Source organism: Salmo salar, unplaced genomic scaffold, assembly GCF_965601325.2.
Source record: "Salmo salar unplaced genomic scaffold, fSalSal1 ptg000424l, whole genome shotgun sequence".
Taxonomy (NCBI): Eukaryota; Metazoa; Chordata; class Actinopteri; order Salmoniformes; family Salmonidae; genus Salmo; species Salmo salar.
The window spans coordinates 444,744-471,611 of NW_027675384.1; the positions used below are offsets into that span (position 1 = coordinate 444,744).

Genomic DNA, 26,868 nt, shown 5'->3' on the forward strand with positions numbered 1-26,868 from the left:
CCTCATATGAAACTGCTTTTAAACTGGTCTGGTCAGTCTTCTCAAATATTTGTATTATTCATGTTTCTATCTGCAGGCAATACTTTGATAATTTGTAATTTATAATATGATACATTAATTTCTGAATAGATATGGCAGGTTTCATGACTGATATATCTGAATATGTTGAAGAAATATACTGCCACTATTTTCACCACCAAAGAATAGCAGTGTGGTTTTAATTTGATTTGACTCTTTGCAGGCTGTCAGGCTGTCTAGTCACAGAGGAAGGCTGTGCTTCTCTGGTCTCAGCTCTGAGGTCAAACCCCTCACACCTGAGAGAGCTGGACCTGAGCTACAATCACCCAGGAGACTCAGGAGTCAGACTGCTCTCTGCTGGACTGGAGGATCCACACTGCAGACTGGAGAAACTCAAGTATGTAGAGGGTTTATGTCAATGTTCATATCAGACATGTTGGACTTTTCAGGCTAGTTAAGACAAACATTCTGAACTCCACTTGGACAAAGTTATATGCTAACTGTGTGTGTGTGTGTGTGTGTGTGTGTGTGTGTGTGTGTGTGTGTGTGTGTGTGTGTGTGTGTGTGTGTGTGTGTGTGTGTGTGTGTGTGTGTGTGTGTGTGTGTGTGTGTGTGTGTGTGTGTGTGTGTGTGTGAGAGAGTTCAGGTGTATCCCTCAATGACTGTCTGTTTTTCTGCTTACTGCTACAGTGTGGAACATGGTGGAGAGAACAGAATGAAACCTGGGCCTAGAAAATGTGAGTGTTGACTGCTGTGAAGAATATGACTAAGAATAAGTCTTAATTCAAGTTAAGTCAAAGTCCACCATCATTACTGACTTGGTCATATTAAATATCATCTGTAGTTCTACAGAAGCAGAAATCAGGGACACCAGCGTTTACAAAGAGTTGCTTTGACTGTGTGTGTGTGTGTGTGTGTGTGTGTGTGTAATTAATGTGAATAAGTGTGTTTTTATATTACCATACAGTATAACATGTGATCATTCAACAAGTCTCAAGTTACCTTAACTTCTCCTTTTGATACCTAGAAACATCTACATTAAATGAATTAGTGAAAAGTGAGTTAACATTCTAATGTGAATGATGATGATTTCTAATATTGTGTCTGGTTTCATCCATCAGATGTCTGTGATCTCACACTGGACCCAAACACAGTAAACAGACTCCTCTCTCTGTCTGAGGAGAACAGAAAGGTGACATGTAGGACAGAGGAGCAGCCGTATCCTGATCACCCAGAGAGATTTGAGGACTGGAGACAGGTGCTGTGTAGAGAGGGTCTGACTGGGCGCTGTTACTGGGAGGTAGAGTGGAGTGGGAGAGGGGCTTATATAGGAGTGACATATAAAGGAATCAACAGGAGAGGATGGGGTGATGACTGTTGTCTTGGACACAATGACAAGTCCTGGAGTCTGTTCTGCTCTGAAAACAGATACTCTGCCTGGCATAATAATCATCCCACTACCATAGACGTCCCCTCCACCAGCCCCCACAGAGTAGGAGTGTATCTGGACTGGTCAGCCGGCACTCTGTCCTTCTATAGAGCCTCCTCTGACACACTGACCCACCTGATCACATTCACCTCCACATTCACTGAGCCCCTCTATCCAGTGTTTAGAGTTCATTATGTTGACTCCTCAGTGTCCCTGTAAATAATAATAACCATGGTAACTCTCCCTCGGCCTGGGGCTCCATGCAAGATCTCACCTCGTGGAGTTGCAATGATCATGAGAACGGTGAGGAATCAGCCCAGAACTACACGGGAGGATCTTGTCAATGATCTCAAGGCAGCTGGGACCATAGTCACCAAGAAAACAAATGGTAACACTCTACGCCGTGAAGGACTGAAATCCTGCAGCGACTGCAAGGTCCCCCTGCTCAAGAAAGCACATATACATGCTCGTCTGAAGTTTGCCAATGAACATCTGAATGACTCAGAGGACAACTGGTGAAAGTGTTGTGGTCAGATGAGACCAAAATGGAGCTCTTTGGCATCAACTCAACTCGCCGTGTTTGGAGGAGGAGGAATGATGCCTATGACCCCAAGAACACCATCCCACCGTCAAACATGGAGGTGGAAACATTATGCTTTGGGGGTGTTTTTCTGCTAAGGGGACAGGACAACTTTACCGCATCAAAGGGACGTTGGACGGGGCCATGTACCGTCAAATCTTGGGTGAGAACCTCCTTCCCTCAGCCAGGGCATTGAAAATGGGTCATGGATGGGTATTCCAGCATGACAATGACCCAAAACACACGGCCAAGGCAACAAAGGAGTGGCTCAAGAAGAAGCACATTAAGGTCCTGGAGTGACCTCCATAGAAAATCTGTGGAGGGAGCTGAAGGTTCGAGTTGCCAAACGTCAGCCTCGAAACCTTAATGACTTGGAGAAGATCTGCTAAGAGGAGTGGGACAAAATCCCTCCTGAGATGTGTGCAAACCTGGTGGCCAACTACAAGAAACATCTGACCTCTGTGATTGCCAACAAGGGTTTTGCCACCAAGTACTAAGTCATGTTTTGCAGAGGGGTCAAATACTTATTTCCCTCATTTAAATGCAAACCATTTTATAACATTTTTGACGTGCATTTTTCTGGATTTTTGTTGTTGTTATTCTGTCTCTCACTGTTCAAATAAACCTACCATTAAAATTATAGACTGATCATTTCTTTGTCAGTGGGCAAACGTACAAAATCAGCAGGGGATGAAATACTTTCCCCCCCACTGTGTTAAGGATCATTGATCAAAACATGAATACCCAAGAGCTAGAAGGTCTCATGAACCCCTTGACCGGAAAACTGTTTTGTGGAGTTTGGGCTTGTGATGAACTACCTATTGAGAAATGGCAGGAGCAACCGGCCATGTTCATTGTCAATACCCATGCTGAACACCTGCCTGGTGAACATTGGTTAGCTGTCACATTAGAAGATGACGAAGGAGGTAGAAAAATCTCATCATTTTCCCCCCCCGGATTTTCTCATTTCACTTTTTTGGATTCCTACGGCTTTCCCCCCACATTTTCTAATTTCCCCCCATTTAGTAAACAGTTTTTAAACAAAAATGGATCAAAGATCTACTACAGCTTCAAAGAAGTACAATATAACCTTTCAACAACCTGTGGTTACCACTGTGTTTTCTACCTGTGGTCAACACTGTGTATTCTACCTGTGGTCAACACTGTGTATTCTACCTGTGGTCAACACTCTGTATTCTACCTGTGGTCAACACTGTGTATTCTACCTGTGGTCAACACTGTTTTCTACCTGTGGTCACCACTGTGTATTCTACCTGTGGTCACCACTGTGTTTTCTACCTGTGGTCACCACTGTGTATTCTACCTGTGGTCAACACTGTGTATTCTACCTGTGGTCAACACTGTGTATTCTACCTGTGGTCAACACTGTGTATTCTACCTGTGGTCAACACTGTGTATTCTACCTGTGGTCACCACTGTGTATTCTACCTGTGGTCAACACTGTGTATTCTACCTGTGGTCAACACTGTGTATTCTACCTGTGGTCAACACTGTGTATTCTACCTGTGGTCAACACTGTGTATTCTACCTGTGGTCACCACTGTGTATTCTACCTGTGGTCAACACTGTGTATTCTACCTGTGGTCAACACTGTGTATTCTACCTGTGGTCAACACTGTGTATTCTACCTGTGGTCAACACTGTGTTTTCTACCTGTGGCCAAAGAGCCCGTGGAGTTTCTTTTGAAGATGTTGTATCTCTTTATAATGATGATTTAAGAAGTAATGATAGGACAGTAGATCGTTTTGTTAGAAAAGTGTTTAAGTATATATCCTTTAAGACTCTATAATCAATGTGTATGCTCACATCAAATGTTTAAAGAATGTCACAAATGTTAAATTGTATCATGTTATTGAAATAATATGGTCACCATCTTCGAGTTCACTCATTAAACCACCCAAATAGTTGCTGAGAGAGGGGTTCCAATCACCAGGTTTGCTTACATCTACCACAGAGTCTGTGTCATGGTAAAGAACCCTCCTCTGCAGCTGCTCCATGAGGGAATATAGTCCATAGGCCGTGGTAGAAGCTGGTAGAACCCTCCTCTGCAGCTGCTCCATGAGGGAATATAGTCCATAGGCCGTGGTAGAAGCTGGTAGACCCCTCCTCTGCAGCTGCTCCATGAGGGTATATAGTCCATAGGCCGTGGTAGAAGCTGGTAGAACCCTCCTCTGCAGCTGCTCCATGAGGGTATATAGTCCATAGGCCGTGGTAGAAGCTGGTAGACCCCTCCTCTGCAGCTGCTCTATGAGGGTATATAGTCCATAGGCCGTGGTAGAAGCTGGTAGACCCCTCCTCTGCAGCTGCTCCATGAGGGTATATAGGCCGTGGTAGAAGCTGGTAGACCCCTCCTCTGCAGCTGCTCCATGAGGGAATATAGTCCATAGGCCGTGGTAGAAGCTGGTAGAACCCTCCTCTGCAGCTGCTCCATGAGGGTATATAGGCCGTGGTAGAAGCTGGTAGACCCCTCCTCTGCAGCTGCTCCATGAGGGTATATAGTCCATAGGCCATGGTAGAAGCCTGTAGACCCCTCCTCTGCAGCTGCTCCATGAGGGTATATAGTCCATAGGCCGTGGTAGAAGCTGGTAGACCCCTCCTCTGCAGCTGCTCCATGAGGGTATATAGTCCATAGGCCGTGGTAGGAGCTGGTAGACCCTCCTCTGCAGCTGCTCCATGAGGGTATATAGTCCATAGGCCGTGGTAGAAGCTGGTAGACCCCTCCTCTGCAGCTGCTCCATGAGGGTATATAGGCCGTGGTAGAAGCTGGTAGACCCCTCCTCTGCAGCTGCTCCATGAGAGAATATAGTCCATAGGCCGTGGTAGAAGCTGGTAGAACCCTCCTCTGCAGCTGCTCCATGAGGGTATATAGTCCATAGGCCGTGGGAGAAGCTGGTAGAACCCTCCTCTGCAGCTGCTCCATGAGGGTATATAGGCCGTGGTAGAAGCTGGTAGACCCCTCCTCTGCAGCTGCTCCATGAGGGAATATAGTCCATAGGCCGTGGTAGAAGCTGGTAGAACCCTCCTCTGCAGCTGCTCCATGAGGGTATATAGTCCATAGGCCGTGGTAGAAGCTGGTAGACCCCTCCTCTGCAGCTGCTCCATGAGGGTATATAGTCCATAGGCCATGGTAGAAGCTGGTAGACCCCTCCTCTGCAGCTGCTCCATGAGGGTATATAGTCCATAGGCCGTGGTAGAAGCTGGTAGAACCCTCCTCTGCAGCTGCTCCATGAGGGTATATAGGCCGTGGTAGAAGCTGGTAGACCCCTCCTCTGCAGCTGCTCCATGAGGGTATATAGTCCATAGGCCGTGGTAGAAGCTGGTAGACCCCTCCTCTGCAGCTGCTCCATGAGGGTATATAGTCCATAGGCCGTGGTAGAAGCTGGTAGAACCCTCCTCTGCAGCTGCTCCATGAGGGTATATAGTCCATAGGCCGTGGTAGAAGCTGGTAGACCCCTCCTCTGCAGCTGCTCCATGAGGGAATATAGTCCATAGGCCGTGGTAGAAGCTGGTAGAACCCTCCTCTGCAGCTGCTCCATGAGGGTATATAGTCCATAGGCCGTGGTAGAAGCTGGTAGAACCCTCCTCTGCAGCTGCTCCATGAGGGTATATAGTCCATAGGCCGTGGTAGAAGCTGGTAGACCCCTCCTCTGCAGCTGCTCCATGAGGGTATATAGTCCATAGGCCGTGGTAGAAGCTGGTAGACCCCTCCTCTGCAGCTGCTCCATGAGGGTATATAGTCCATAGGCCGTGGTAGAAGCTGTTAGACCCCTCCTCTGCAGCTGCTCCATGAGGGTATATAGTCCATAGGCCGTGGTAGAAGCTGGTAGAACCCTCCTCTGCAGCTGCTCCATGAGGGTATATAGTCCATAGGCCGTGGTAGAAGCTGGTAGACCCCTCCTCTGCAGCTGCTCCATGAGGGTATATAGTCCATAGGCCGTGGTAGAAGCTGGTAGACCCCTCCTCTGCAGCTGCTCCATGAGGGTATATAGTCCATAGGCCGTGGTAGAAGCTGGTAGAACCCTCCTCTGCAGCTGCTCCATGAGGGTGTATAGTCCATAGGCCGTGGTAGAAGCTGGTAGAACCCTCCTCTGCAGCTGCTCCATGAGGGTGTATAGTCCATAGGCCGTGGTAGGAGCTGGTAGAACCCTCTTCTTGTTACGTCTCCATTACACCAGAGCTATGTCTTGATTCAAGAACTAAAAATTAGTAATTACATATTGGTCTGAAAAAAATGTATTACAATAATTATTCGGGATCTTTAATGATTGATGTTAATATATTACTTCTCTGAGCAAATTTGCCCCAGAAACTGTTCAAGAGAAGTTTACACACATTTCTTTTGGCTTTGATGACCTCTATTCTGTCAGGGTCAAGACGTATGCTCCCTTTTCATGATAGTCCTGAATGTATCTGTCTTTGCTCTCTTGATCTGTGGCTGATGCAGGATATCCTGAAGCCATTTGCTCGCCTCTCAAGGAGGTATTGATGTACTCTTTAAAAAGAGTGTCTGATTTCCTGGGAAAGTTCCACATACAAAGCTGTGGCCACACGATACCTCTTCTCTAAGCCTAATCTCGTGGGAAAGAAACTTAAACAATGTAATTATTTTTATTTCACCTTTATTTAACCAGGTAGGCAAGTTGAGAACAAGTTCTCATTTACAATTGCGACCTGGCCAAGATAAAGCAAAGCAGCAACACAGAGTTACACATGGAGTAAAACAAACATACAGTGAATAATACAGTAGAAAAATAAGTCTATATACAATGTGAGCAAATGAAGTGAAATAAGGGAGGTAAAGGCAAAAAAGGCCATGGTGGCAAAGTAAGTACAATATAGCAAGTAAAACACTGGAATGGTAGATTTGTAGTGGAAGAAAGTGCAAAGTAGAAATAGAAATAATGGGGTGCAAAGGAGATAAATAAATAAATAAATATGGTAGGGGAAGAGGTAGTTGTTTGGGCTAAATTATAGATGGGCTATGTACAGGTGCAGTGATCTGTGAGCTGCTCTGACAGCTGGTGCTTAAAGCTAGTGAGGGAGAGAAGTATTTCCAGTTTCAGAGATTTTTGTAGTTCGTTCCAGTCATTGGCAGCAGAGAACTGGAAGGAGAGACAGCCAAAGGAGGAATTGGCTTTGGGGGTGACCAGAGAGATATACCTGCTGGAGCGCGTGCTACAGGTGGGTGCTGCTATGGTGACCAGTGCGCTGAATTAAGGGGGGACTTTACCTAGCAGGGTCTTGTAGATGACCTGGAGCCAGTGGGTTTGGCGACGAGTATGAAGCGAGGGCCAGCCAACGAGAGCGTACACGTCGCAGTGGTGGGTAGTATATGGCGCTTTGGTGACAAAACGGATGGCACTGTGATAGACTGCATCCAGTTTATTGAGTGGGGTATTGGAGGCTATTTTGTAAATGACATCGCCGAAGTCGAGGATCGGTAGGATGGTCAGTTTTACAAGGGTATGTTTGGCGGTATGAGTGAAGGATGCTTTGTTGTGAAATAGGAAGCCAATTCTAGATTTAACTTTGGATTGGAGATGTTTGATGTGAGTCTGGGAGGAGAGCTTACAGTGTAACCAGACACCTAGGTATTTGTAGTTGTCCACATATTCTAAGTAAGGACGGGCGGGTTAGGTGCAGGCAGCGATCGGTTGAAGAGCATGCATTAGTTTTACTTGTATTTACGAGCAGTTGGAGGCCAAGGAAGGAGAGTTGTATGGCATTGAAGCTCGTCTGGAGGGTTGTTAACACAGTGTTAACACAGTGTCCAAAGAAGGGCCAGAAGTATACAGAATGGTGTCGTCTGCGTAGAGGTGGATCAGAGACTCACCAGCAGAAAGAGAGACATCATTGATGTACACAGAGAAAAGAGTTGGCCCAATAACTGAACCCTGTGGCACCCCCATAGAACTACCAGAGGCCATCCGATTTGACAGATTGAACTCTTTCAGAGAAGTAGCTGGTGAACCAGGCGAGGCAATCATTTGAGAAACCAAGGCTATTGAGTCTGCCGATGAGGATGTGGTGATTGACAGAGTCGAAAGCCTCGGTACCCCCTGTGTCACTTGTTGAAGGCTGGGTCTACAAAAAAAACAAGACTTGACTACCTTGGGCTTTGACACTGGCTGCAACACCTTCTTCTACCCAGTTATCCACAGTCACTTTACCTCTACCTACATGTACATATTACCTCAATTACCTTGACAAACCAGTGCCCCCGCACATTGAGTCTATACCGGTACCCCCTGTATATAGCCTCCACATTGACTCTGTACCAGTACCCCCTGTATATAGCCTCCAAATTGACTCGGTACCGGTACCCCCTGTATATAGCCTCCTCAAATTGACTCTGTACCAGTACCCCCTGTATATAGCCTCCACATTGACTCTGTACCGGTACCCCCTGTATATAGCCTCCACATTGACTCTGTACCGGTACCCCCTGTACATAGCCTCCACATTGACTCTGTACCGGTACCCCCTGTATATAGCCTCCACATTGACTCTGTACCGGTACCCCCTGTATATAGCCTCGCGACTGTTATTTTTTTGTTGCTCCTTAATTATTTTTATTTTAACATTTGTCCTATTTTCTATAATTGTTTTATTTTGTTACTTTCTTAACCTTGTTTTCTTAAATGCATTGTTGGTTAAGGGCTTGTAAGTCAGAATTTCAATGTAATTTCTACACCTGTTGTATTCGGTGCATGTGACAAATATAATTTGATATGATTTGATCAAGGGATTCAAAAGAAGATAGGAATCATAGGATCTAGAATTGGGATAAAAATAAAAGTTTTAGTACTGGGGTTATATAAATGTTTTAGACAGAGTAGAGCACAGTGTTTTAGTACCGGGGGTTTATAAATGTTTTAGACAGAGTAGAGCACAGTGTTTTAGTACTGGGGGATTATAAATGTTTTAGACAGAGTAGAGCACAGTGTTTTAGTACTGGGGTTAATAAATGTTTTAGACAGAGTAGAGCACAGTGTTTTAGTACTGGGGTTTATACATGTTTTAGACAGAGTTGAGCAGTGTTTTAGTAGCAGGGGTTTATAAATGTTTTAGACAGAGTAGAGCACAGTGTTTTAGTACTGGGGTTTATAAATGTTTTAGACAGAGTAGAGCACAGTGTTTTAGTACTGGGGTTTTATAAATGTTTTAGACAGAGTAGAGCACAGTGTTTTAGTACTGGGGTTTATAAATGTTTTAGACAGAGTAGAGCACAGTGTTTTAGTACTGGGGTTTTATAAATGTTTTAGACAGAGTAGAGCACAGTGTTTTAGTACTGGGGGTTTATAAATGTTTTAGACAGAGTAGAGCACAGTGTTTTAGTACTGGGGTTTATAAATGTTTTAGACAGAGTTGAGCAGTGTTTTAGTACTGGGGTTTATACATGTTTTAGACAGAGTAGTGCACAGTGTTTTAGTACTGGGGTTTATAAATGTTTTAGACAGAGTAGTGCACAGTGTTTTAGTACTGGGGTTTATAAATGTTTTAGACAGAGTAGAGCACAGTGTTTTAGTACTGGGGTTTATAAATGTTTTAGACAGAGTAGAGCACAGTGTTTTAGTAGCAGGGGTTTATAAATGTTTTAGACAGAGTAGAGCACAGTGTTTTAGTACTGGGGTTTTATAAATGTTTTAGACAGAGTAGAGCACAGTGTTTTAGTAGCAGGGTTTTATAAATGTTTTAGACAGAGTAGAGCACAGTGTTTTAGTACTGGGGGTTTATAAATGTTTTAGACAGAGTAGAGCACAGTGTTTTAGTACTGGGGGTTTATAAATGTTAGCACAGTTGAGTCTGTCTGCTGACCACTTTTCACCCTTGAAAGTCATGGTGGAAACAACAATTGGTAGATAAACCCCTGGTTGCTGATTACTCTCAAAGTCATAAAACACAAATGTCTCTGAATGTTCATCTTCATCCAATGGTTGAAGGTAGCACTCATGTTCCACTTCTTGAACCACTTCAGTGTCTCTGCTTTTCAAAGCCCCTTTACAGACAGGGCAGTGTAGGATACCACATACCTTTACAGACAGGGCAGTGTAGGATACCACATACCTTTACAGACAGGGCAGTGTAGGATACCACATACCTTTACAGACAGGGCAGTGTAGGATACCACATACCTTTACAGACAGGGCAGTGTAGGATACCACATACCTTTACAGACAGGGCAGTGTAGGATACCACATACCTTTACAGACAGGGCAGTGTCCACATACGTGAGGTTGGGGGTTGTCTGTTTTAACGTTGTAATTGCGTTGGAATTTTGGACATTTCTTGTTGAGGTCACACCAGCTGACAGATGTATATGCCTTTGGATGCTATGGACTCTAAAACACAGAGGTCCAGTTACTAGATAGGTTTCTCACAGCCTTTTACAGGACTCTAAAAGGCAGAGGTCCAGTTACTAGATAGGTTTCTCACAACCTTTTACAGGGCTCTAAAAGACAGAGAGGTTCAGTTACTAGATAGGTTTCTCACAGCCTTTTACAGAGCTCTAAAAGACAGAGAGGTCCAGTTACTAGATAGGTTTCTCACAACCTTTTACAGGACTCTAAAAGACAGAGAGGTCCAGTTACTAGATAGGTTTCTCACAACCTTTTACAGGACTCTAAAAGACAGAGAGGTCCAGTTACTAGATAGGTTTCTCACAGCCTTTTACAGAGCTCTAAAAGACAGAGAGGTCCAGTTACTAGATAGGTTTCTCACAGCCTTTTACAGGGCTCTAAAAGACAGAGAGGTCCAGTTATTAGATAGGTTTCTCACAGCCTTTTACAGGACTCTAAAAGACAGAGAGGTCCAGTTACTAGATAGGTTTCTCACAGCCATTTACATGCTATCTTCAATCAGTAGAGGCTCTACCTCAGAAATTATTGTGTCAAGCTGTTTAGCTGCATCCTACATCAACACATCGTCCTCATCAACACGTCATCCTCATCAACACATCATCCTCATCAACACATCATCCACATCATCCTCATTATCCTCATCAACACATCATCCTCATCAACACATCATCCTCATCAACACATCATCCTCATCAACACATCATCATCCTCATCAACACATCATCACATCATCATCATCAACACATCATCATCATCAACACATCATCCTCATCAACACATCATCCTCATCAACACATCATCATCCTCATCAACACATCATCACATCATCATCATCAACACATCATCATCATCAACACATCATCCTCATCAACACATCATCCTCATCAACACATCATCATCCTCATCAACACATCATCACATCATCATCATCAACACATCATCATCATCAACACATCATCCTCATCAACACATCATCATCCTCATCAACACATCATCACATCATCATCATCAACACATCATCATCATCAACACATCATCCTCATCAACACATCATCCTCATCAACACATCATCATCCTCATCAACACATCATCACATCATCATCATCAACACATCATCATCATCAACACATCATCCTCATCAACACATCATCCTCATCAACACATCATCCTCATCAACACATCACCCTCATCATCCTCATGTCCTCCTATGTCAGCAATCCATGCTTTGGTTTAGTTTCCCCTGGTACTGTTTCCACTTGCTAATGTTTTAGCATTTGTGGCACAAATCCCATTCAAGTCATCCGACCAATATTAGCATTTTTTGCACATTTCTTTTAGTCATTTTATCATGTCCAAATCATGTCCAAATCATCCAAATGTATAAAATTCAATGTGAAGCTCAACAAAGTCACTTATAGATGATTTGAACATGATGTGCTAATGTTAATCTGACAAATCATATTATCGGTCCCATGATTTGAATTAGATTTTTGCTACAAATGCTATAATGTTATGTAAATGTAGGAGTGTTTGACATTGCAGCCGACTTTATAGACGAGTCGAGATCTACAAATGACCTTGCATGATAAATAACTACTCACTCACTCAGTCAGTCAGTCAGTCACAATTTACCCACGATGCATCACAGTTTTGATGCTCTCGAACACTGTATGTGTGACTGAGGAAGGAAGCCCTCTCTGCATCAGCTTCTTAGTTCCTGACATAGATTTGTCTAGAGGGTCCATCTATGCATATTTGTCATTATGTCGTCTGCAACAGAATTAGAAGAGCAATTGAGGACTATCTCCATTTTAAAGTAGTTAATGTCTTCTTCTTCAACTTCCATAACTTTAATGACAGTCGGTAAACCAACTGAAAGTTTGTATTCAATGGCTTTAGTTTTGAAGCAAGTGCGCCCTCTATTAAACTCTATGGACACAGACTACTTCAATGTTGGGTTAACCACAGATCTCAAACTTCACACTCAGTGTCTGTTTACTGACAGTAAGTTAACTTACAACACGTCTACCCTTCACTCTGTAAGTATGCTTGACGATATCTTAAAATATGTATATTTTATAATTTGTTTGTAACCATGAACTTCTGTATCCTGTTATGTGCATGGCGATGCTATTGGAATGTATGTTGTTTTGTTTTTCTGTTATGTACTCTGTAGATGTATTTCTGCATATTAATCTGATACAGTATTGTACATGTGGTTTCATATATAATACTTTTTCCTGCTATTTTAAGGACTCTGACAGTAATAGATTTTTGTGGAGACGTGTTTGAAAATGGGCTAAAGTAAGAGGGGATTGGGTGTTTAGCTTTTAGGAGTAATACAGTATTAATATGAAACACAGTGATGGAGGGTTGTGTTTAGGAGTATTATTTACGTGAGACACAGTGACGGTGGATTGAAATGCTTACTAACGGGTCCATTTCCAACAATGCAGAGTAAAAACATTTTAAATAGTGACACAAGGAACTGAATAACAAATAACAATAATGAGTAAAAAATAACATGTCTATTTACCAGTACCTAGTTGATGTGCAGGGGTATGAAATAATTGAGGTGGTTATGGGGCGGCAGGTAGCCTAGTGGTTAGAGTGTTGGACTCGTAACTGAAAGGTTGCAGATTGAATCCCTGGGCTGACATGGTACAAATCTGTCGTTCTGCCCCTGAACAAGGCAGTTAACCCACTGTTCCTAGGCCATCATTGAAAATAAGAATTTGCTCTTAACTGACTTTCCTAGTTAAATAAAGGTAAAATAAAAATGTACACACATGTAAGGGAAAGGGGGATACCCAGTCAGTTGCACAACTAAATCCATTCAACTAAAATGTGTCTTCTTTATTTTATTTATCCGTTATTTTACCAGGTAAGTTGACTGAGAACACGTTCTCATTTACAGTAACGACCTGGGGAATAGTTACAGGGGAGAGGAAGGGGATGAATGAACCAATTGTAAACTTCTTCTACAGTTAACCTAACCCCTCTGAAACAGAGCAACACTGCGGGATCTGCCTTAATCGACATCATCGGCACCAGGGATCAGTTGTTGTTGGGTGTTAACTGCCTTGCTCAAGGACAGAACTGCATATTTTGACCTGATTGCTGTTTGGCATCGTAATCGACTTCAGTGGGCAAATACTCACCTTCGATGGCCACTGGCACGCTGGAGAAGTGTGCTCTTCACGGATGAATCCCGTTTTCAACTGTACCGGGCAGATAGCAGACAGCGTGTATGGCGTAGTCTGGGCAAGCGTTTTGCTGATGCCAACGTTGTGAACAGTATACCCCATGGTGGCAGTGGGGTTATGGTATGGTTAGGCATAAGCTATGGACAACGAACACAATTGCATTTTATCGATGTCAATTTGAATACAGAGAGATACTGTGACGAGATCCTGAGGCCCATTTTTGTGCTATTCATCCACCGCCATCACCTCATGTTTCAGCATCAAAATGCATGGCCCCATGTCGCAAGAATCATACACAATTTCTGGAAGCTGAAAATGTCCCAGTTCTTCTATGGCCTGCATACTCACCACTGTCCTATTGAGAATGCTTTTGGATGCTCTGGATCGACGTGTACGACAGCATGTTCCAGTTCTTGCCAATATTCAGCAACTTCTCACAGCCATTAAAGATTAGTTGGACAACATTCGACAGGCCTCTATGGAAAGGAGATGTCGCGCTGCATGAGACAAAAAGTGGTCACACCAGATACTGACTAGTTTTCTGTCCATGCCCCTCCTTTTTTTTAAGGTATCTGTGACCAACAGATGCATATGTGTATTCCCAGTCATATGAAATCTATTAGGTCCTAATACATTTATTTAAATTAACGGATTTCCTTATATGAACTGTAAGTCAGTAAAATCTTAAAATATTTTGCATGTTGCGTTTATATTTTTGTTCAGTGTAGATGAAAACTCTCTTGGTAAACAGTATTGTTTACTGCTTATCACAAGGTATTCTAACTCAGGCAAGCAAAAACTTGAGACTTCCTTAACAAAGAGACACACCCCTCCTCCCTTCGACTTACCAGAGTCTGCCATCCATTCTTGAAGATGCTCTTAGAGAAAAGGGTTCCAAAAGGGTTCCTCGGCTGTCCCAATAGGAGCACCCTTTTTGGTTCTAGGTAGAACCCCTTTCGTTTACATGTAGAACACTCTGTGGAAAGGGTTCTACATGGAACCCAAAAAGGTTCTACCTGTAATTCAAAAAGGTTCTTCCTGGAACCTAAAAGGATTCTTCAAAGGGTTCTCCTATGGCATCAGCCAAATAACCCTTTAAGGTTCTAGAAAGCAAAACATTTTTGTGTAGAAAAACCAGCAAGATGTATATCCAGGTCCTCATTCAGCCACAACTCAAGAAAAACGTATTACAGTTTTCCAGTGATAGGATAGAACATAGCTCATCCAGTTTGTTCTCCAGTGACTGCACGTTCGCCAATATTAATTTATTAAATACATTTTGTATTTAACCTTTATTTAACTAGGAAAGTCAGTTAAGAACACAATCTTATTTACAATAGAACAGAGGGCAATGGTGGTCTATTTGATCGCCAACGTAATCTCGTCAGGATGCCTGCTCACTTGCCTCTCTATTGCCGCCACTTCCTCTTTCGAGTCCCGGGGGATTAGGGCCTGGTCCGGAGTAAGCAGAACGTCCATAATTTGCCATCTCGTTGAGGTAGAAATGTTTGTCCATATCAAGTTAAATGATCACTGTTCTGATGTCCGGAAGCTGTTTTCGGTCAGAGTAAAGTTAAAATCAGCACAAAAAAGACACAAAATAGCGGAGTAGGTCAGGAGCCCGTAAATCGGCTGCTATCCACTGCTTGCCATCTGCTGTTCACAAGGGCCAACAGTGGAACAGAATATGATAGCGGCATGTTCTATAGAACAGACATCAATTTTTGTGTGCTTAAATTTTACTTTTTAACACCAGTGTTGCGTTTCATTAGTTTGTTATGTTGTTATTAGCCCAACATTATTGAGGACATTATTATTAGGTACCAGTACTATACACGATGGCCAACAGTGGTTCTCTCCCAAATGGCACCCTGTTCCCTTAATAGTGTACTACTTTTGACATAGGGTGCCATTTGGGAAGAAGCCAGTGTAACTGAATATGATCAAGGCATTATATTACTGCCCATCGTACGAAGAGACACTACAGTAATGCTGAGATGCCAGTAGGGAGAGCTCTAGTCTAGAACACTGAAACCTTCAGTATCACTTTGATGCAGCTGATGAGGAGTGTAAATTGAATGTGTTTATAGAATAGAATGAATGACTTCATGGAACTGACCAAATGTAAATGGAACTTTGACCTGTTCCATGTAGAACTCAGAGGGACAAGGCAACACATTCTAAGATATTATAAACATTCCATAAAGAATAGTCAACATATTGTTAACATGATTCTGTATTTAAATAAAAGTGGAAATGGGGGACATTTTGTCCATTTTAGAAATGTAGGGCCCATTCTAATACAGTAACCTCCCTTCTCTGACATGTTGTTCTCGTCGTCATGCATGTTAATGACTTAAAGAGGAAAGGACAGTTCTGCATCAGCTACTTGTGCCCTGACTACTTTAAATATGTATCAACTGGTTGACTCTCTGTACAGGACCTCTCTCCTTCACTTCACTCTATAAGTACGCGTGACAATATCTTGAAAAATAGTTTTGGGTTATTTGATTTTAGTCATTAGTCATATTCTTGAGGGGAATGTATAATTTTACTTCTTGTTATGTTTTGAGCTGTGTTTTGGATCAGAACTGTGTCAGATAAGACCCAGATGCAGACAGTTTGAATAACAGATGTTTATTAACAAAACAGGGGGCAGGCAGACGACAGGTCAAGGGCAGGCAGAGGTCAGTAATCCAGGGTAGAGTCAGGAAGGTACAGAACGGCAGGCAGGCTCAGGGTCAGGACAGGCAGAGTGGTCAAAACCGGAAAAACTAGAAAAACAGGGGCTAGAGAGAACCAGGGGCTAGGGAGAACCAGGGGCTAGGGAGAACCAGGGGCTAGGGAGAACCAGGGGCTAGGGAGAAGCAGGGGCTAGAGAGAACCAGGGGCTAGGGAGAACCAGGGGCTAGGGAGAACCAGGGGCTAGAGAGAACCAGGGGCTAGAGAGAACCAGGGGCTAGGGAGAACCAGGGGCTAGGGAGAACCAGGGGCTAGGGAGAACCAGGGGCTAGGGAGAAACAGGGGCTAGGGAGAACCAGGGGCTAGAGAGAACCAGGGGCTAGGGAGAACCAGGGGCTAGGGAGAAACAGGGGCTAGGGAGAACCAGGGGCTAGGGAGAACCAGGGGCTAGGGAGAACCAGGGGCTAGAGAGAACCAGGGGCTAGGGAGAAACAGGGGCTAGGGAGAACCAGGGGCTAGAGAGAACCAGGGGCTAGGGAGAAACAGGGGCTAGGGAGAAACAGGGGCTAGAGAGAACCAGGGGCTAGGGAGAACCAGGGGCTAGGGAGAACCAGGGGCTAGGGGGAACCAGGGGCTAGGGGGAACCAGGGGCTAGAGAGAAACAGGGGCTAGAGAGAACCAGGGGCTAGGGAGAAACAGGGGCTAGGGAGAAACAGGGGCTAGGGAGAACCAGGGGCTAGAGAGAACCAGGGGCTAGGGAGAACCAGGGGCTAGGGAGAAACAGGGGCTAGGGAGAAACAGGGGCTAGGGGGAACCAGGGGCTAGGGAGAACCAGGGGCTAGGGAGAACCAGGGGCTAGGGAGAACCAGGGGCTAGGGAGAACCAGGGGCTAGGGGGAACCAGGGGCTAGAGAGAAACAGGGGCTAGGGAGAACCAGGCTGGTAGGCTTGGCGAGACGAACTGGCAACAGACAAACAGAAAATACAGGTATAAAGGCAGTGGTGTAAAGTACTTGAGTAAAAATACTTTCAAGTACTCCTGAAGTAGTTGTTTTGGGGTATCTGTACTTTATTTTACTATTTTTATTTTTGACAACTTTCACTTTTACTTCACTACATTCCTAAAAGAAAATAATGTACTTATTACTCAATACATTTCCCCTGACACCCAAAAGTCCTCGTTAAATTTTGAATGCTTAGCAGGACAGAAAAGGTCCAATTCACGCACTTATCAAGAGAACATCCCTGGTCATCCCTACTGATTCTGATGTGAAAACTCACTAAACACAAACGCTTTGTTTCTGAATGATTTCTGAGTGTTGGAGTGTGCCCCTGGCTATCTGCACATACAAACAAAACACAAACAGTTGTGCCATCTGGTTTGCTTAACAAGGAATTTGAAATGATTCATACTTTTACTTTTGATACTTAAGTACATTTTTGCAATTACATTTATTTTTGATACTTTATATCATATTATTTAAAACCAAATACTTTTAGACTTTTACTCAAGTCGTATTTTACTGGGTGACTCACTTTTACTCAAGTATGACAATTGGGTACTTTTCCACCACTGTATAAATACACAGGGGATAAGGGGGGAAACTGGCGACACCTGGAGGGCGGGTGGAGACAAGCACAAGACAGGTGAAACAGATCAGGGTGAGACAGTGTTGGTTGTTACATCAGGGCCTGTATTCATAAAGTGTCTCAGTGGAGGAGTGTTGGAATGTGTGTGAATGACACAGTGGATTTATCTGAGGGTCCTTTAGGACCAGACTGAGTAGGGTTGACATCTATACTGGGACTGATAGGGAGTAGGGTTGACATCTATACTGGGACTGATAGGGAGTAGGGTTGACATCTATACTGGGACTGATAGGGAGTAGGGTTGACATCTATACTGGGACTGATAGGGAGTAGGGTTGACATCTATACTGGGACTGATAGGGAGTAGGGTTGACATCTATACTGGGACTGATAGGGAGTAGGGTTGACATCTATACTGGGACTGATAGGGAGTAGGGTTGACATCTATACTGGGACTGATAGGGAGTAGGGTTGACATCTATACTGGGACTGATAGGGAGTAGGGTTGACATCTATACTGGGACTGATAGGGAGTAGGGTTGACATCTATACTGGGACTGATAGGGAGTAGGGTTGACATCTATACTGGGACTGATAGGGAGTAGGGTTGACATCTATACTGGGACTGATAGGGAGTAGGGTTGACATCTATACTGGGACTGATAGGGAGTAGGGTTGACATCTATACTGGGACTGATAGGGAGTAGGGTTGACATCTATACTGGGACTGATAGGGAGTAGGGTTGACATCTATACTGGGACTGATAGGGAGTAGGGTTGACATCTATACTGGGACTGATAGGGAGTAGGGTTGACATCTATACTGGGACTGATAGGGAGTAGGGTTGACATCTATACTGGGACTGATAGGGAGTAGGGTTGACATCTATACTGGGACTGATAGGGAGTAGGGTTGACATCTATACTGGGACTGATAGGGAGTAGGGTTGACATCTATACTGGGACTGATAGGGAGTAGGGTTGACATCTATACTGGGACTGATAGGGAGTAGGGTTGACATCTATACTGGGACTGATAGGGAGTAGGGTTGACATCTATACTGGGACTGATAGGGAGTAGGGTTGACATCTATACTGGGACTGATAGGGAGTAGGGTTGACATCTATACTGGGACTGATAGGGAGTAGGGTTGACATCTATACTGGGACTGATAGGGAGTAGGGTTGACATCTATACTGGGACTGATAGGGAGTAGGGTTGACATCTATACTGGGACTGATAGGGAGTAGGGTTGACATCTATACTGGGACTGATAGGGAGTAGGGTTGACATCTATACTGGGACTGATAGGGAGTAGGGTTGACATCTATACTGGGACTGATAGGGAGTAGGGTTGACATCTATACTGGGACTGATAGGGAGTAGGGTTGACATCTATACTGGGACTGATAGGGAGTAGGGTTGACATCTATACTGGGACTGATAGGGAGTAGGGTTGACATCTATACTGGGACTGATAGGGAGTAGGGTTGACATCTATACTGGGACTGATAGGGAGTAGGGTTGACATCTATACTGTGTAGGATGTGTGTTTGAACTTTTCTACATCCATAACAACCAGCTCTCTAGACTGATACAGACTCTATGGGCCTTATGGGCCTTCACTACAGATGGTGTGTGTGTGTGTGTGTCTGTGTGTCTGTGTGTCTGTGTGTGTCTGTGTGTGTGTGTGTGTGTGTGTGTGTGTGTGTGTGTGTGTGTGTGTGTGTGTGTGTGTGTGTCTGTGTGTGTGTGTGTGTGTGTGTGTGTGTGTGTGTGTGTGTGTGTGTGTGTGTGTGTGTGTGTGTGTGTGTGTGTGAGAGAGAGAGTCAATTGTTGTTTAGCCTCACAGCTTGGGGATAGGAGTTATCATTGAACCTGGTGGTCAGTCTTTAGGCTGCTGTACAGCTTGACGGACCATAGAGAATTGAACATTTATCCTCCTGTATCTGGGGATCTGAGAATAAACAGCTTCACAACAATCAATGTTGAAATATGTGTTTACAGTTCTACACATCTGTTCAATAAGTGATTGTTTTTGTTGTTTGTGATGTTGATGACTTTATTGTATCCATTAGGAAATAGTTTTTGCATCAGACAGCATGTCATCTTAAATAGACAGACGAAGACAGACATGCAACACGTCACACACATTACATACATAGTGCAATAGACTTACAGACAGACAGTATTCACATAGACAACCATATAGCACAATACAACACAGCACAATATGAGCCTGGTTCATTTTCAGTAATGAGGCCCTGTACCCCATTTACAGTTTCTACTTCAATGTATCAGGTGGAGTTATTCACCTGCTATAGAGTGAGTTGTTGTTTATGTTTCTAAGACTGCAGGGTGGGAGATGCAACAATGGCCTTGAGAACAGCAGGAAGTGTGTTGCTGGTATTTCTCTGGTCTGTGACAGGTATGGTCTCATTCTTATCTTTTAGTTGTTCTGTTTCTCTACAGACATTTCTAAAGGATATGAATCATAATGTTATTCTGGTGTTAGGCGTCTCCACTTCCCTTTAAATAGGTATCTTTCACACCTCACTGAGTGATTCTTGTCTGTGGTTTCACACTCAACTCACCAACTATGGCAACATGGTGTGGACAAACCCTACTCATTTTGAAATTGATGCATCTTTAAGGTGAAAAAAAAGCACAAGCATCCACAACGTTCAAACATCTTTCCCATAATTACAGGTATTTTATCAACCATTTGAGTTCAGCCATAATATTTGTTGTAATATTTGTTCTCCCTTTTCAGGGGGATGAAATTGTAACCAGCTCTGTAATGCTTGTTTGAAAAAGACAGATACTTTTGAAAAAAGTATAATTCTCAATGAATCTAAAATGAGACATGGCAATCTGCACAAAGGCAAAAAGGCCATTTTTAAACAATGGATGAGCTTTTCTTATTAATCTACTGGAGAACCATTTAGGGTTCAAGTAAAACGTTTGTATAAGTGAAGCTTTTAGAGAGAGGTTTAGTGCTTTTATATGTAATAATCTCAACCCACCCAGTTAGTAATCATTACATAGCGACTGTGTGTTTATTCATGTGAAAATTGACTTTGCCGCTTCAGCATGCTTTTGTGGCACAGTCAATGGCACACAGGGGATATTGGCCAGAAGGTTCAGGGTTCGCCGACCACCACGGATGAGCTCACTCTCCCTGCCTATTTCATTATTACGATCAGAGCCGGCTGCAGACAGTGATCAGCCAGGGGGAAATCAGATTTTCAAAATTTTGATGCCATATTTATAATTATATAAAATATATTCACATTTTCTACCAACAGGTTTCTGTGCCAATGCACCACACAACCAATAAACAAAAGCATAACGACTTGGAGCACTTCTATAGCATGGTTTACGTTTTTAAAACCACAATCAATCTGAACAAATAGGAATACATCCCACCTTACCTTGTAGGCTTACCCAGTATCGAAGGCTTGACAATCTCTGAATGTCATTCAGCTTTCTGGTGTTTTGTAACAAATGTCTCTTTCCATTCATCAAATGGCTGCTGCACAGTTTGGATTGATTGATTTTATTGGTCAGTTAAAAAAAATACATACACACATGTACACACAGTTTATTTACAGTGACCAGGATTGTTGATTTAAAGGACAATAAAGTCTGGGACTTATTTACATTGTGGTGCCTATGTTTTACATAAACACATTTACATTGCATAGATACAGACACATTGCATAGATACAGACACATTGCATAGATACAGACACATTGCATAGATACAGACACATTGCAGATATAAACACATTACAGAGATACATTACAGAGATACATTACAGAGATACAGACACATTACAGAGATACAGACACATTACAGAGATACATTACAGAGATACAGACACATTACAGAGATACACACACATTGTTACAGTTATCGATGGTGAAGGAGGACCAAAATCCAGCAGGACTGCGTTTGTTCATCTTGAACATTTATTAAACTCAAAATGAACACCAAAACAACAAAACAAACTCACGATCCCCGAACAGTCTTCTCAGGCTCACACACGCTAGACAAGAAACAATCTCCCACAAAAACCTACACCAAACAATTACCCATATATAGGACTCTCAATCAGAGGCAACGAGGAAGCACCTGCCTCCAATTGAGAGTCCCAAACCCCAATCAACCTAACATAGAAATACATTAACCAGACTACACATAGAAATACATAGACCATAAACCAAAAACCCGGAAATAATAAATCAAACGCCCTTCTACCAAAACACCACCCCGAACCACATAAAACAAATACCCTCTGCCACGTCCTGACCAAACTACAATAACAATTAACCCTTATATTGGCCAGGACGTGACAGTACCCCCCCCCCCCCCCCTAAAGGTGCTAACCCCGGAAGCACCTCAAGAATAACAAAAACCCCAAACAACAAAAAATCCCCCTAAACTAAAGGGAGGGTGGCTGCCGTCACCGACGGCACTTGTGCTACACCCCCCCTCCCCAACCCACTTATACAGGTGGTGGTTCAGGCTCCGGCCTATTGTCCTCCAGAGTGCCGACCGACCCGATCTGCCTCGGACCGTAGGCAGACTCCCCCTGCTCTGGATCATGGGCAGACCTCCTCCTCTCCACCCTGTATGCAGACTCATCAATTAAACCGTTAATTACTTTAAGTTCTGAAATGTCAGGCTTACTCAGTTTAGGGTTGCTGCTAGACTCCCTTGATTTTTGGTCATCAGCAGACTCTGGGCAGATGGGCCACTCTGGCTGATCCTGGCTGACGGGCCGCTCTGGCTGATCCTGGCCGACGGGCCGCTCTGGCTGATCCTGACCGACGGGCCGATCTGGCTGATCCTGGCCGACGGGCCGCTCTGGCTGATCCGGGCAGTCGGGCCGCTCTGGCATCTCCGGGCAGTCGGGCCACTCTGGCATCTCCGGGCAGTCGGGCCGTTCTGGCATCTCCGGGCAGTCGGGCCGCTCTGGCATCTCCGGGCAGTCGGGCCGCTCTGGCGGCTCCTGACTGACGGGCGGCTCTGGCGGCTCCTGACTGACGGGCGGCTCTGGCGACTCCTGACTGACGGGCAGCTCTGGCGACTCCTGACTGACGGGCGGCTCTGGCGACTCCTGACTGACGGGCGGCTCTGGCGACTCCTGACTGACGGGCGGCTCTGGCGACTCCTGACTGACGGGCGGCTCTGGCGACTCCTGACTGACGGGCGGCTCTGGCGACTCCTGACTGACGGGCAGCTCTGGCGACTTCTGACTGAGCCGACGCACTGGAAGCCTGGTGCGTGGTGCTGGTACTGGGGTTATCAGCCTGGGAACACGCACTTCCAGGCTAATGCGGGGAGCGGGAACAGGACGAGTCGGACTGGGCTGATGCACTTGAAACCTGGTGCGTGGTGCTGGTACTGGACGTGCCAGACTGGGAACACGCACCTCTAGGCTAGTGCGTGGAGCGGGAACAGGATATATAGGACCGTGGAGGCTTACTGGCGGTCTCGAGCTTAAACCTGGCATCGCCCTTTCTGGCTGAATGCCTACTACCCCCTGGTAAATGCGGGGTGCTGGTATAGCGTGTACTGGCCTAAAAACACTTGGCCTCGCCATAATACTCATTACCCCGAAGCACGAGACATGTCCATTAACTGGCTTCTGTGACACAGTCCGGGGATTTGGCCTGGGGCTCCAAACTTGCCCCGCCAAACTACCCATATGCCCCCCCCAAAAAAATTATTGGGGCTGCCTCTCGGGTTTAATCGGCAGTCGTGTTCCTCGGTAGCATTCCCGGTCTTTGCTCCATTTCTTCCATGGGCCCTCTCCGGCCATAACTTGCTCCCATGTCCATTTCTCCCGTTTGTCCAATTCAAATTCCCTCTGCTCCTTCCAGTCCACCTGTTGCTCCTTCCTCTGCTGCTTGGTCCTTTTGTGGTGGGAGATTCTGTCACAGTTATCGATGGTGAAGGAGGACCAAAATCCAGCAGGACTGTGTTTGTTCATCTTGAACATTTATTAAACTCAAAATGAACACCAAAACAACAAAACAAACTCACGATCCCCGAACAGTCTTCTCAGGCTCACACACGCTAGACAAGAAACAATCTCCCACAAAAACCTACACCAAACAATTACCCATATATAGGACTCTCAATCAGAGGCAACGAGGAAGCACCTGCCTCCAATTGAGAGTCCCAAACCCCAATCAACCTAACATAGAAATACATTAACCATAGAAATACATAAACATAGACCATAAACCAAAAACCCGGAAATAATAAATCAAACGCCCTTCTACCAAAACACCACCCCGAACCACATAAAACAAATACCCTCTGCCACGTCCTGACCAAACTACAATAACAATTAACCCTTATATTGGCCAGGACGTGACACACATTACAGAGATACAGACACATTACAGAGATATAGAAACATTACAGAGACACAGACACACTACATAGATACAGACACATTACAGAGACACAGACACATTACAGAGATACAGACACATTACATAGATACAGACACATTACAGAGATACAGACACATTACAGAGATACAGACACATTACAGATACAGACACATTACAGATACAGACACATTACAGAGATACAGACACATTACAGAGATACAGACACATTACAGAGATACAGACACATTACAGAGATACAGACACATTACAGAGATACAGACACATTACAGAGATACAGACACATTACATAGATACAGACACATTACATAGATACAGACACATTACAGAGATACAGACACATTACAGATATAGAAACATTACAGAGACACAGACACATTACAGAGATACAGACACATTACATAGATACAGACACATTACAGAGATACATTGGCTTAATTCTGATAGCATTGTGTTGTGTGACCTTGTTTCAGTGGTACTGGGTCAGAATGTCTGGAGTGTGACTTACACCAAGAAAAGTATCTGTGCCTTGAAGGGGTCAACAGTGGAGCTGCACTGCTCTTATACATATCCCAGTGGTACAGTCACAACAACCCTCTGGTTCACTGAATCTGGGACTGGTAAAGAACCTAAAGATCTAGGTCAGGACCCAGAGTATGCAGGTCGTCTGGAGTGTCATGGAGATCAGAAGAATTGTCACACACTGAGGATCACAGACCTGAGAGAGAGTGACTCTGCTGAGTACAAGTTCAGATTATTAACAGATCAGACCGGAGGGAAATATATTGGCAGTCCTGGAGTCACTCTGTCTGTCACAGGTACAGTTACGTACATTCAATATAGTTCAACTGTTGAATTCCATTTAGTTCAAGAAAATTGTCTTGGTTTGTATTTACAGTATCTGTCACTCATCTCACATCTATCTAGATAGTTGTAATGTGAGTGTGGTTCTGTATGTATGCTAAAGCATATGATGTGTGTGCTTCAGTGTATGCTGTGATTTTAGCATGTATGCTAATGAGAATGTTGTGTTAAAATCTGTTTAAATTGACTCTATTGAACCCAATACTTCCTGGAAAACAGTGGAAAGTATTACAGAGTTGACTATCCTGGCTAAATAAATCAAATTCATTAATGAATGACTATAATTACCTTATAAAGGGCAGCTATACAGACACAAAGGAGGAGAATAATGATTTGTTTCCTCATACTCTAGATGTTGTGTTGGAGATGGATCCTACATCTGTGTCAGAGAGGGAGAATGTCACACTGATATGTAGAACCAAATGTACACTGGACCCCATCACAGCCTACAGTTGGTATAAGAATGGACAGCCTATACCAAACAGCAACACCTCCTCTCCTGTCTATAGCCTATTCTCAGTCAGCAGTGAGGATACAGGCCGATACTCCTGTGCTGTAGAAGGCCATGAGGATCTCCCCTCTGCTGAAGAGACTCTCACTGTCACATGTCAGTACATTGTGGGTTTCATTTGATATACTGATTATGTTGATTCTTGAATTGGGAATAGATTGTTTTCCATATGAATAAATATGAATAAATATTTTTGTGTGTAACATCCATTTCCTTGAATTTGTATTACCACCATATCATCATTCTTTTTAATTATTATTTTTCTGATTGTCTTTTACTCTGAATTAAATGATTTCAAACTCACCTGTAAAATGTAAACACAAATGTTGCTATAAATGAATCTGGTCTTCAACACCAGATGGTCCAAGGAACACCTCAGTGTCAGTCAGTCCCTCTGGTGAAATAATGGAGGGCAGTTCAGTGACTCTGACCTGCAGCAGTGAATCCAACCCACCTGTGGACAAATACACCTGGTACAAGAAGAATGTTACCTCACCAAAAGCATCAGGACAGAGTTACAGCATCACTAACATCATCTCTGAGGACAGAGGAGAATACTACTGTGAGGCTGAGAATACAATAGCATCTAATAACTCTACAGCTCTGATGATCATTATAGCAGGTGAAGTTACATCTTCAATACTTCAATACAAAATAATGTTCAATAAGAAATGATGTTTCAAGGTAATCTTCTTCTAGTTTGCATCATTACACTTTGGTTTAAAACTATACATAGTCTTATACATACAAGTATTGCATTAATGTCCTGTATTGCAGTATATTAATTTTCAGTTCATAATAACATGTACTCATATCATCTATATTATCTTTTAGAGAAACAAACCTCAGTTCTAACTGCTGCTGTAGGAATCATAGTGGTTGTTCTGGGTGTCATACTGGCTTCATGTCTCTCTGGCTTCATGTGGTTCAGGTGAGTGAAAATGCATATTTTAAAGATTATTTCACTTTATTATCTTCATTAATTTGTTCATTCATTCATTCGTTCATTTATAAAACAGGAAGAAGGCCTCCAAATCCACCTTTGACACAAGACACACAGCAGACGACGGACAGGTGAGTCTGTTCAGACAGATGGAAGATCATTTTCGTTGCTTTGTGGGAAATGTCCACTCTTCATGCTGTCTGTCCCCAGGTCTATTTATATTGTCTGTTCT

General features: G+C 43.8%; 1 protein-coding gene across 2 annotated transcripts in view; it reads left to right on the plus strand.

Moving 5' to 3' along the window:
* Positions 1-245: 245 nt before the first annotated feature.
* The window catches only part of LOC123732676 (cell adhesion molecule CEACAM6-like), a 29,714-nt gene continuing 3,091 nt past the window's right edge, over positions 246-26,868 (plus strand). Inside the window, exons 1-7 of one of the 2 annotated variants that reach the window (XM_082971786.1) lie at positions 9,768-12,447; positions 20,237-20,314; positions 24,792-25,136; positions 25,535-25,789; positions 26,052-26,315; positions 26,528-26,624; positions 26,713-26,767. In XM_082971786.1, the coding sequence (XP_082827912.1) occupies positions 20,260-20,314; positions 24,792-25,136; positions 25,535-25,789; positions 26,052-26,315; positions 26,528-26,624; positions 26,713-26,767 (1,071 nt within the window). In that variant the 5' untranslated portion in view covers positions 9,768-12,447; positions 20,237-20,259. Of the gene's footprint in view, positions 416-9,767; positions 12,448-20,236; positions 20,315-24,791; positions 25,137-25,534; positions 25,790-26,051; positions 26,316-26,527; positions 26,625-26,712; positions 26,768-26,868 lie in introns of those variants that run through there. The other variant, XM_082971788.1, reaches the window with a different exon arrangement.